This window comes from Miscanthus floridulus, chromosome 1, assembly GCF_019320115.1.
Source record: "Miscanthus floridulus cultivar M001 chromosome 1, ASM1932011v1, whole genome shotgun sequence".
NCBI classification, from domain to species: Eukaryota; Viridiplantae; Streptophyta; class Magnoliopsida; order Poales; family Poaceae; genus Miscanthus; species Miscanthus floridulus.
The window spans coordinates 2,176,249-2,188,505 of NC_089580.1; the positions used below are offsets into that span (position 1 = coordinate 2,176,249).

General features: G+C 41.3%; 1 protein-coding gene across 1 annotated transcript; it reads left to right on the top strand.

Moving 5' to 3' along the window:
- The first annotated feature begins 6,870 nt into the window (after positions 1–6,870).
- On the top strand, positions 6,871–10,160 carry LOC136477721 (putative hydrolase C777.06c). The gene is made up of 9 exons (XM_066476296.1): positions 6,871–7,224; positions 7,943–8,078; positions 8,163–8,290; positions 8,388–8,535; positions 8,624–8,729; positions 9,261–9,334; positions 9,436–9,471; positions 9,703–9,812; positions 9,904–10,160. The coding sequence occupies exons 1-9, from the start codon at positions 7,007–7,009 to the stop codon at positions 9,959–9,961; spliced, it is 1,014 nt and encodes a 337-aa protein (XP_066332393.1). The 5' UTR covers positions 6,871–7,006; the 3' UTR covers positions 9,962–10,160.
- Positions 10,161–12,257: the final 2,097 nt, after the last annotated feature.

Sequence of the window (12,257 nt, forward strand, 5' to 3'; positions counted from 1 at the left end):
ATAGCCCTCGCCCGCCCCCGGGTGTGTGTGTCTGCGAACTGCGATGGTGCGGCTGGTCCGTCACGTTGAGTCCAAGAGGAGGAAGCGTGGCGTGGATGGGTGCGTTGTGCGTTTGGTCCATGGCATGGCAATTGGCAATTGGCAATAGGCCAACAAGTCCGTCACGCGTCCGGATGGTTCAGGTGTCGTGCGGTCCTGGTGGTTTGGGTGTAACCGTGTAAGGAGCTGGCTGGCGGGCGGCACCTCCGGTGCTACGGAATTGTTGTCCACCTATTTTATGGGCTGCTCATATCTGTCCGCATGTAACTATTCTGTATACCTATTAATATTAAGGTTATGTTTGATCTACCTCTCTAAACTTTATAGCTCTAAACTTTAGATCTAAAGCTTCAAATAGGTGGTCTAAAGTTAGCTCTAAACTTTAACCCACCTCATAGTAAAGCTTTAGACCTCAAAAGTGAGTTAAAGTGCTCTAAAATTTTAAGAGCTCTAAAGTTTAGAGGAGATGATCCAAACAGACCCACTTTGTCATCATTTTTTCTCCCTGTTAATCTCTCACTCACACGTCTCTTCTTCCGACGACTAGTGGTCCGACTCCTCCCCACATTCTCACATTTTTTTTCATCTCTCGATATGACTTCTCTTTTTAGAATCTCTATCTCCACCTAAGAAATACAGATTGTCAACATCTACCCGACAGGACTAAAACACTCATGCGATCCATATCCGGCAAGCAAATAATCATCGCATCTTATGCGATCCATATCTGGCAGGCAAATAATCACCGCATGGAGACACTGGAAAGGCAAGTAAATACAATGGAATAAAACGGAAAGAGAATTATGGGAAGAGAAATGAATTTATTGGAATATCACCACGCAATAATCATGATCGTGATCCAAATCTCGTTCGTCGTCCTTCGCATTGCGTGTTGACAACAAATATTTTTTTTTCCTAAAAAATGAATTATTGCCATGCCTCATGCGGGCTAGGATATTGTAAGTCCGAGTATACATGTTTTGACAAGGCAGAACATGGATAAATTCAATTCGATGTCTAGCAATAAATTTTTCGCCTATGAGGCAGCTGATGTTTGTCGTAACTTTCAGACAACAAGCTCCAAGCTTAGCTTTTATTTCAGATTCATTACGATAATGAATGTTTTTCTAGACATTATCATGGTATAATACACGTGAAAAATGAAATTGATATATTCTTGATTTTGACTTGGCTAACAAACATCACATTCAATTTATGTTGCACCCGTTGTAACACACGGACACTCATCTAATAAAAAAAAACATTTTGTTGACGTCCCACCACTCGTACAGTGGTCTGACTAATTGAGCCCGCACGTATCGTAACTCCACATAGCTCAGCGCGTGCGGGGTGATCCGTTTTCCACTTTTCTTAGCCGCGCGCACAACATATGTACATAATTGACACCTATTTAAGGCGGATTGATCTTCATTCAATTTTCCATACAAGATTAGCATTTGTTACGAGTTTTAGAATTTATTTGACTTAATGCAAATGAGGTTGTGCGGAAAAAAGTTTGGAAGAATTGGTCTTGGTTTTCTTTTAGATGGAGGTATACCTTTATTATTCTGTTCATGGCTTTTCTTTCAGATACATATTTTATTTTAGTTTTTTTTTCTTCCCATGGCCTTAGAGCATGGCTAATAATACAGTTGGCTTGCTGGGTATAACATTCTTTGCAGTCTTCTTTCATCCCACTCATATAGTAGTTAGCTCTGCACTATTAATATATGGTCCATTTATCTCTCTTACAAAGTTAACGGTAAGCTTACAGTCTGTTTCTCTTCTCTCTCCTCTCCTCTCTCCTAACCTTACAATTTAGGCTCTTAGTTGATTCTACTTTATTATATAGGCCCCGTTTGACTTACCTAGAAGTCGGCTTGTTCGACTTTTTTTTAGTTAGAACAGTATTTTTCTCTCACAACAATTCAGCTAGAACAATGTTTTTCAGCCAGTTTTAGCCAAAATTCAGCAAGCCGAACAGGCCATAATCTCTTTACTTTCTTGGTCATTGTCACTAAATTGTCACATCATTTTTTTTGCAAAACGAATTTCTATTTACTATTTTTTTGAGCAACATTTCTATTTACTAGTAGCTAGCTCAAAGTATAAGTTGATTGTGTTGCCTTTTAAGGTTTCAGATCTGTTTGATGTTTTTTTTTTGTGTCCTCAATCTTCGTTTGTGGCTTGGATCATCATGGCCTTTTGGGCCAAAGCAGGCTGTCCTTGAGATTTGGCTGGTCTGGTACAAAATTGAAAACGAGGCCCATGTTTAAGAAAGCCACTTTTGAAAACAGGTTTCTTTGTTAATTATAGCACTGAACGTCTTAAAAAAAGTTAACGTCTTGAAACAACAACAACAACAACAACAACAACAACATAACCTTTCAGTCCCAAGTAAATTGAGGTAGGCTAGAGTTAAAACCCACCAAGAGCCCAAGTCACGGTTCAGATACTTCAATAGCTGTTTTCCAAGTACTCCTATTCAAACATAGATCTTTATGTATATCCCAAGCTTTCAAATCTCTTTTTATTACCTCCTCCCATGTCAATTTCAGTCTTTCTCTGTCTCTCTTCATATTATTAGCTTAGGACTCCACAATGCACTGGTGCCTTTAGAGGTCTTCTTTGGACATGGCCAAACCACCTCAACCGATGTTGGACAAGCTTTTCTTCAATTGATGCTACCCCTAGGCGATCACTATATCATCGTTCTAAACTCGGTCCATTCTTGTGTAACCACAAATCCATCACAACATACGCATTTCTGCAACACTCAATTGTTGAACATGTCAAATCTTTGTAGGCCAACATTCTGCTCCATACAATATAGCTGGTCTAATCGCCGTTCTATAAAACTTGCCTTTTAGCTTTTGTAGTACCCTCTTGTCACAGAGAATGCTAGAAGCTTGTCGTCACTTGATCCACCCTATTTTGATTCTATGGCTAACGCCCGCATCAATATCTCCACCCCGCTGTAGCATCGATCCTAGATAGCGAAAGGTATCCTTCTTAGTCACTACTTGACCTTCCAAACTCACATATCCCTCCTCCTGTGCAGCTCCGTCAAAGTCGCATCTCATGTATTCGGTTTTAGTTCTGCTCAATCTAAAACCTTTAGACTCAAGGGCCCGTCATCATAACTCAAGTTTCCTATTTACTCCCACCTGGCTTTCGTACACTAACACTACATCATCAGTGAACAACATACACCAAGAGATATCCCCTTGTATGTAACTGGTAACCTCATCCATTACCAAGGCAAAGAGATACGGGCTTAAGGCTGACCCTTGATGAAGTCCAATTTTAATCGAGAAGTAATCTGTGTTACCATTGTTTGTTCGAACACTAGTCATAACATTGTTGTACATGTCCTTGATGAGGGTCACGTACTTTGATGGGACTTTATGTTTGTCCAAAGACCACCATATAATATTTCTTGGTATCTTGTCATAAGCCTCCTCAAAGTCAATGAAAACCAAGTGGAGGTTCTTCTTTTGCTCTCTAAACCGCTCCATAACCTGTCTTATTAAGACGATTGCTTCTATGATTGACCTTTCGAGTATGAAACTAAATTGGTTTGTTGATATCTGCGTCATTCCTCGCAGGCACTGCTCGATGACTCTCTCCCATAACTTCATAGTGTGGCTCATCAAGTTAATTCCCCGATAATTAGTACAACTTTGGATATCTCCCTTGTTCTTGTAGATTGGTACCAATATGCTTCTTCTCTACTCCTCAGACATCTTGTTCGATTGAAAAATATTGTTGAACATCTTGGTTAGCCATACTATAGCTATATCCCCAAGATATCTCCACACCTTGATTGGGATCCCATCAGGGCCCATCGCTTTGCCCCCTTTCATCCTTTTTAAGGCTTCTTTGACATCCGATTCTTGAATCATTCGCACAAAGTGTCTGTTAGTGTCATCAAACGAGTCATCTAGCTGAATGGTGGTGTTCTCGTTCTCACCATTGAACAATTTATCAAAATACTCTTGTCATCTATGTCTGATCTCATCCTCCTTCACCAAGAGCTACTCCCTCTCATCCTTTATGCACTTGACTTGGTTGAAGTCTCTTGTCTTCCTATTGCGAGCCCTAGTCATCCTATAAATGTCCTTCTCTTCTTCCTTCGTACTCAAATGTCGGTAAAGGTCCTCATAGGCCCGCCCCTTTGCCTCACTCACCGCTTGTTTTGTAGTCTTCCTTGCCACCTTGTACTTCTCTATGTTGTTTGCACACCTGTCATGATATAAACGCTTATAGCACTCCTTTTTCCTTAATAGCCTTTTGCACATCTTCATTCCACCACCAAGTGTCTTTCGAGTCACATTCGTTCTCTTTGGTCACTCCAAGCACCTCTGAAGCAACCTTACGAATGCATGTTATCATCTTCTCTCACATGCTGTTTACATCGCCTTCATCATTCCAAGAGCCCTTTTCAATGACCTTTTCCTTAAAGACCTTTGATGCCTCCCCTTCTAATTTCCACCACTTCGTTCTAGCAACCCTAGCTTGTTTGTTCCCACGAGCTTGTACCAGAAAGCGGAAGTCAACCACCACCAGCTTGTGTTGAGTGACCACACATTCTCAAGGTATCATCTTACAGTCCATGCATGTTCGTTTATCTCTCCTTCTTGTAAGGACAAAGTCGATTTGACTAGAGTATTGGCCACTACTAAAGGTCACTAAATGAGACTGTCTCTTATGGAAGAAAGTGTTAGCTATCATCAGATCAAAAGCTATGGTAAAGTCTAAGATTTTCTCTCCCTCCAGGTTCCTACTACCATATCCGAAACCCTCATGAACCGCCTCTAAACCTACACTTGATGTACCTACATGGTCATTAAGATCACCTTCTATAAAGAGCTTCTCGCTACTAGGGACAGCTCTAACCAAATGATCTAAGTCTTCCGAGAAAAGCCTCTTAGCACTCTTATTATGGCCTACTTGGGGGCATACGCACTAATTACGTTTAAGACCATATCACTAATGATAAGTTTAACTAAGATGACCCTATCCCCTTGCCTTCTCACCTCTACCACACCATCCTTGAGGCTCTTATCAATCAAAACTTCTACTCCATTTTTATTTGAAGTTGTCCCTATGCACCAGAGCTTGAAGCCGGTATTGTCCACCTCCTTCGCCTTTTGCCCCTTCCATTTAGTCTCTTGGACACATAAGATATTCACATGGTTCCCCAGGAACCGAACAGGTCCTAAGCACTCTAACGTCTTAAAAAATCCGTCTTAAAAAAATTATAGCACTGAAACAATTTTGCCAAAAGGAATATCCGAGGATCCTTAACTGCTAATAAAGTAAACCTATGATATTGGAATTGAGGAAGTATCTTTTACATGAGACTGTCATTCTAGTAGTGTCACATGCAGATAATATTCAATTCAATCTTTATATGCAAACTTTCGCCAAAATATCATTTTAAGTAGTTTTTTTAACAAATTCAGTTTTGCAGAAATTCTATTTTTACGACATTCTACCTAAAAAGATAAACTAACCAATAATGTTGGTTTCACATCGAAGTTCCATGGGAGTCAACGGGGATCGTGAAGGGTGTTGCGACACCGTCTTTTGGTCCGCTAGACCGTGTAACATCTTAGAGCCCATTAGGCGCTGCGTCCAGGGGTTTGCATGCCCCAAAGACATTATATTGAGTCGTCATCGCTCATGTTAGGATTTAGGTTTTGCTTTAAATCAATCTGTTTTCGAACAGCCGTCATAATTGGTTTGTGAAAACCCCACATTCGAGAACTTAATCATACATCCGTAAATGTTGCTAATATTTTTTACAAACCTAGCATGAACTCTATAGCGACACTTTTTTGGGACGAAGGGAGTAAGGACTTTGACAGTATGGTTTTTGAAAACATAATAGTGGGACTAAAGGCTCCTCAAAGACAAATCAAATCTTACTCATTTGACTGCATGTACATCTGGTTTCATGTGCAACACCTCCCTCTTGGTAGATTATTGCCATGATGATGGAACTCACAAGTACATTCTAATCGATGTAATGCTTGTAATTGTTTCGACTTATATACAATATAAGTAAAAGTTCAGCTAAGGCAGTAATGGTGAATTGTAATTTTTCTTTTCCAAATAATTTAAACCTTGAGTTGAATATTAGAACTTTGTCTCCTTTAAAATCCTGGTTTTGAATCAAACGACTTATTTATCTCTTCTTTGTAGATATTAGCATTGTGATATGATTTCTCCACCTCACGAATCTGAATCCTTCTTTTCACTTGCGCGACATCAAGATTTAATTTCATCTCTTTGGTAGCCCAATAAGGATTCATTCGTTTGGCCTGGAACAAAGCCCAAGATCCATCCCGACTAGGAAGCTTATACAAAATAGAGAAGTAATTCCGCTTGGATTAGTTCCAGATCACAGTTCCCAAGGAACCGAGCAGGTCCTAAGCGTTATGACAGGTATTTCCATAATTGAACTAATATATATGGTGTCATACCAGTCCATATTGAGAGCGATCCTGTAACAAGCCCATATTGCTCTGCCCAATTTCTTAGACCACCAGTCCTTTCCTCCTTTTAACCACTGTGTTCTTCAGAATATCCTTCAATTGTTTAACCACTGCCCACAATTTTTTTTTGTGAAAACCTGTCCGGTTTAATCCGTGGCAGGAAAGAACACGCCCACAACGACTAGTCCCACCATCGGTGATGGTAGTCATAATTCTTATCAAGTTGTCCAGGACAAGTTTTGCTTGGATCACGTCCACGTAAGATGGCGCCGACGAGACGATGGAAGGAAAACCACTTCCCGCGCCCCCCGAACTGGAAATTGCGATAAACAAATCCAAGCAAGAAAGAGGAGAAACGTAGCAAGAAACCAAACTACAAACCGAACAACCAGAACTCAAAATCTCTCTCTGAAATCCAACTCAAGCTCCCAGTCCCAGCAGAACAACCAAGAATCTGTCCAGCGATGGACTCTGGTCCGGCGCCCACGCACCCAACAGGAGCTGCCGCGGCGGTGGCTTCTCCGTCGTCGTCGTCGTCGTCGTCTTCATCGCTCATCTTTCTGGGCACGGGCTGCTCCGGCGCGCTCCCCGACGCGCGATGCCTCATCCAGCCGCCGGAGCCGCCGTGCACCGTCTGCTCCACGGCCCTCTCCCTGCCGCCGGACCGGAACCCCAACTACAGGTGAGCGCTGCGCTCCCATACACTACGGCATAGTCAACCGCTGTCTGTTCAGTGAACGGTTCTGTTTCGCTCGCATAGCTATGTTCATTTCGTACCTTCGATTCCACATAGCCTCAAAATTCGTCTTGACCTAGAGAATTCTCGAGTTTTACGCGTCGATCTGCCCCGGAAATCGGCAAGAGCATCAGAATCTCCTCCGGTGTCTCACTGCTACCCGAAGTCCCGAACTGCGTTTTGGTCGTGTTGGCTATCATAGGCATAGCTTTGTCGCCACTCAGCATCTTTTGCCATTTCTACCCATTCCGATATACAGGACTTTGACAGTGTGTCTTTTAAAAGATGTTTTTGAGTAGTATGCAAGTATATTTCGCCCGTGTTTAATTGCCAGGCCAAATTCCAAAAAAGTGCTATAGTACTCATCACATTGAATCTTGCGATACGTGCATAGAGCATTAAATGTAGGCGAAAATAAAAACTAATTGCACAGTTTGGTTGGAAATCGCGAGACGAACGTTTTGAGCCTAATTAGACCATGATTGAACACTAATTGCCAAATAAAAACGAAAGTGCTACAGTATCCCAAAATCCAAAATTCACCCAACTAAACACCCTCTTCCTAGAAAATTGGGTCATTGCATAGCAAAATAGGGGGATTAAAGGCTCCCCAAAGGCAAATATTTGCTAGTGCTTATGTGACTGCATGTACGTCTGGTTTCAGGTGCAACACCTCCCTCTTGATAGATTATTGCCATGATGATGGGACTCACAAGTACATTCTAATCGATGTCGGCAAGACCTTTAGAGAACAAGTTCTCCAGTGGTTTGTGCGCCACAAAATTCCTTCCATTGATTCGGTGAGATCTTGATGGGGAATTCTTCATTGACAACAATTGGTGCACATTTTCAGTCAACTAAAAAGGGGGTTCTCTGAAGTGCAGATTATTCTCACGCATGAGCACGCAGATGCTGTCTTAGGCCTTGATGATCTCTGGGTGGCACTACCGAGTAGTCAGAGAAATGAAATTGGCAAGGTTCCTATTTTTCTCACCCAATTCACAATGGACAGGTAATTCTTCCATTTCGAGCTAACTCAGTGCCCACGTTAAATCTGTTGTCGGCCCAACATATATATATCGTGTAATATTGTCTGCTAATTTTTACAGTGTTGCAGCAAGATTTCCCAACTTGGTTAAACAGAAGCTGCAGGAAGGTGATGACTTTGCCAGACCTGCTCAACTCGATTGGACGATCATTGAGGGTGATGTTGACAAGCCATTTGTAGCATCGGAGCTTGAGTTTTGGCCGTTGCCAGTAAGAGTTATTATTGTGAAATGCTGCATTGATATGGTTACGTTTGCCCCCTGAGCTGTCTAACTTGATGTTGGGATTGTCTGCCCAGGTTATGCATGGAGAGGACTATGTCTGTTTAGGCTTCTTATTTGGGAGGAAAGTCAGAGTTGCGTATTTATCTGATGTCTCAAGAATTCTACCTACAACTGAGCATGGTAGACCTTTCCATTCCTCCATCATTCTCTATTCAAATAGTCAGCTTATATAGAATGCTTATTTGTGAACAACAGTGTTTTTAAATAGTCATCTGACATGATTGGGAATAATGTACTGTTTCAAAAAATGATTGGGAATAATGTGATAACTAAGGTAATTCAGTGAGTAGGAAAGATAATATTGATCCATTATACTTCCATTGAAATTCAGACTGCAATACAAAGAGAGAACATAGGATAATTTAGCAAGCAATTCATATAATAGTTCCTGCTAACCTGTATGTCGTCTTTGGAATAATGCAAATTACATAAATCTATAAAAAAAGGACTTCAGTGTTTCATCAAAAGCAACATTCTCCAATATTTTTCTGAACTCAATTTTTTTTCCTGAACCACAAGAGTCTTTCGTATGTTATCAGCTATTGAATTCGTGGCCTTTTTGTAGTTGGATCCCTTCTCTTTGTTCCTATATCCTATTCAGTTGCTCCATTTTACAGCAATATAAACTGCTGATGTGATCTTTGCATGCAGCAATTTCGAAGTCTGGTGCTGGACAAGGGCAACTAGATCTACTTATACTAGAAACAAACAGGTTGCATGGGGCGGTAATCCTCCACATGCTATTCATCTGAATAAAGAACATCTTTTCTGAACCTTCCATAAAATAGGTTAACTTTCTGATACAGATTTAATGTTCTGTGAACAGGGAGATGATCGCAGTTGCCATTTGACTCTGAGTCAGGTTATTTAATCAGGACCTCTCAGTATTTTCTGAATTTATAGTAACTTGGTGGTTAAATATGAAGTTAATCCATCTTCATAAAATCAGCCTAGAAGGCTAGAAGAGATCAACATAATGGTTCACAGCCTCAAACCCATTTACAGTGTCATGCCTGTGAAGATGTATCAGAGAATCTATTAATTTTTTCTCTTAAATACGGAATAACATGTTAACATTTACTGATTGTTGTAGAGTCTTGACGCTGTCAAGAGGATATGCCCTAAACAAGCTCTGTTGATTGGAATGAACCACGAGTTTGAACATCACAGAGAAAACCAGCTGTTAGCGAGATGGTCTTGCAGGTGCGCCTAGTTTCTGAACATTTGTTTCACTCCTTAATTATCTGTTAGATGCCTTGACTGACTGATGTGCAAGCTTGTATTATGATCGTAGGGAAGGAATACCAGTACAACTAGCTCATGACGGCCTGCGTATCTTCATTGACCTGTAATAACACAATGTTTTAGCGGCACTTTTGATGTCAACTTTACCGATGCGGACTACTACTGCAGTACTGCATCCATATGACCATATCTCCTTTGCTCAATATTAATGGGAAGTCCACCGGTGCATATAACTCAGTGATCACTTTGACAATTTGCTAAAGAGTCCATTGAAATCAAGGCCGCAAGGATTGTATAACATTTAGACAGTTGGGTTCAGGGTTCTTGATTGGCTTTCTACAGCTCCACCTGAAAAGGCTTAGCCTGTTCGTTTGCTCGTAAACGATCGTAAATTTCCAGCCGGGAACAGTGTTTTTCTCTCACACCAAACCAGCCAGCAGTAAATAATCCACGATACGATACGGCCTCCCGAACAGGCTGAATGTCTTTGCCGTAACTATCTGGCACATTTGGGAAGTTAGACAGTCTCCAACAAGTGATCTATATGGACACCTAAATTCAAAATAGGTAGTAAGAGACCTAAAATCAGTCTCCAACAGAGTACCTATATGGGAGATCTATTTTGGTTTACCTTAGGCTATCGACTCATCGTGGAACCCAAACTTAAAATGGGTCTCCAATACAATACCTATAGCCTCTAACAGAGTACCTATATGAAAGACCCATTTTATGTGCCAGGAGAGACATAACTTAAATCTGAGCATCCTCTCTTCTGGAGACCCATTTGCAGAAATGGTTGTCTTTTGGGTCTTGTTATTGGAGAAGACCAAAAATAGGTATTGAACCCTTTGCCTGTAGCGTTATCCAAAGGACGAATGGGTCTTATATTTTGGGTCGCGGTTGTTGGAGACAGTCTAAGAGGCACAACCCAAATATGAGCACCCTCTCCTGAAAATCCATTTGTAGAAAGGATTCTCTTTTGGGTCGAATGTGTATTGAACATTTTACCTGTAGCGCTATCCAAAGATCAAATGGATCTTGTATTTTATGTGTTATTATTAGGTGAACCGTGAACATATTGCTCATCCTAGACGTAAATGGATCTTGTATTTTATATGTTGTTATTAGAGATAGTCCTAGAAATGTTCGCAATGGTGAACCGTGAACATATTGCCCATCCTAGACGTACCGTGCAAAAGATTAATGTCCTGTTTGGGCTCAGCCTTGAATGGAGAAGCAATAATAGACGCAACGTGAAAAATAAGCTGCTTGTATCAGCCGCCACTGCTAGTTCAAGTGTTCAACGCTACAGTAAAACGTGAGGAGGCAGACAGCCACAGCTGCTGCTGGAACAGCCTACTGGCAAACAGACCATCTCCCTTTTGGGCTCACACTACCACAATGCTCAAAACCATTGCCAATATATATACCCTTTGAAAGTAGCCTACAAAAAGGAATTGCATTATTTTCTTTTCCCAAAAACAAGATCATTGCATGAGCACCAAACACTATGTAAAAAACGATTTTTGGCAACGGTTCGATTTTTTTTTGTAGGGGTGGCTGGTGATGGAGCCGCCCCTACAGTGGCGTGCTCGGGTGCCCAGACACCAGCCGCTCCTACAAATGGAACAGCAGGGGCGGCTGATGATATGAGCCGCCCCTACAAATGGGGTCTGATTTGTAGGGGCGGCTCAATCACCAGCCGCCCCTGGAGTTGCTATTTGTAGGGGCGGCTCACCGAGCCGCCCCTACAAATGCTCCCGTATACATAGCTCTGATTTGTAGGGGCGGTTCAATCACCAGCTGCCCCTACAAATGACCCACATGTAAAGCACCTGTAGCACATTCTTTCTCCTCGGGTCACTCACTCCAACCCATGAAAAAAAGATAGGGAGGCTTTGGGCACCTCCCAAAAATTGCTCTACTAAGGAGGAAGGTTTTGGTCTCAAATTCTTTGGTGTAGAGGTTGTAGAAGGTAAGAAAATTCTATTCCACACTTCTCATGACTTCATAGTCATAAAAAATAGCTGGTTTTCTAATTCTTTGAGACCTTCTGGGGCCTCAGCTACTGGCACTTCTTTTATATGTGGCTGTTGTTGCTCTTCATTGCCAATAGTCAATTGATTTTATAGGCTCCTATATAATAAGATCCTTGTTTATATTTTTCATCTTCTTTGAAGAGCTAATAACAGGTGTTGTATAAGTCATACAGCATCAACATGTAATGAGAAATTTGTTGCTCTTGAATCACTGGAGTGGCGCGCAGTCTCACTTCTCTTCAAGTCTTAGGTTTCTACACACCATGCTCTCCCAGATTATCCCATCTTATGTAAAGATAGTGTATCTTTAATTTTTTTATTTGGGTTTAGTCTATTAAAACCTCATATGGCGCTTTAAGCACTA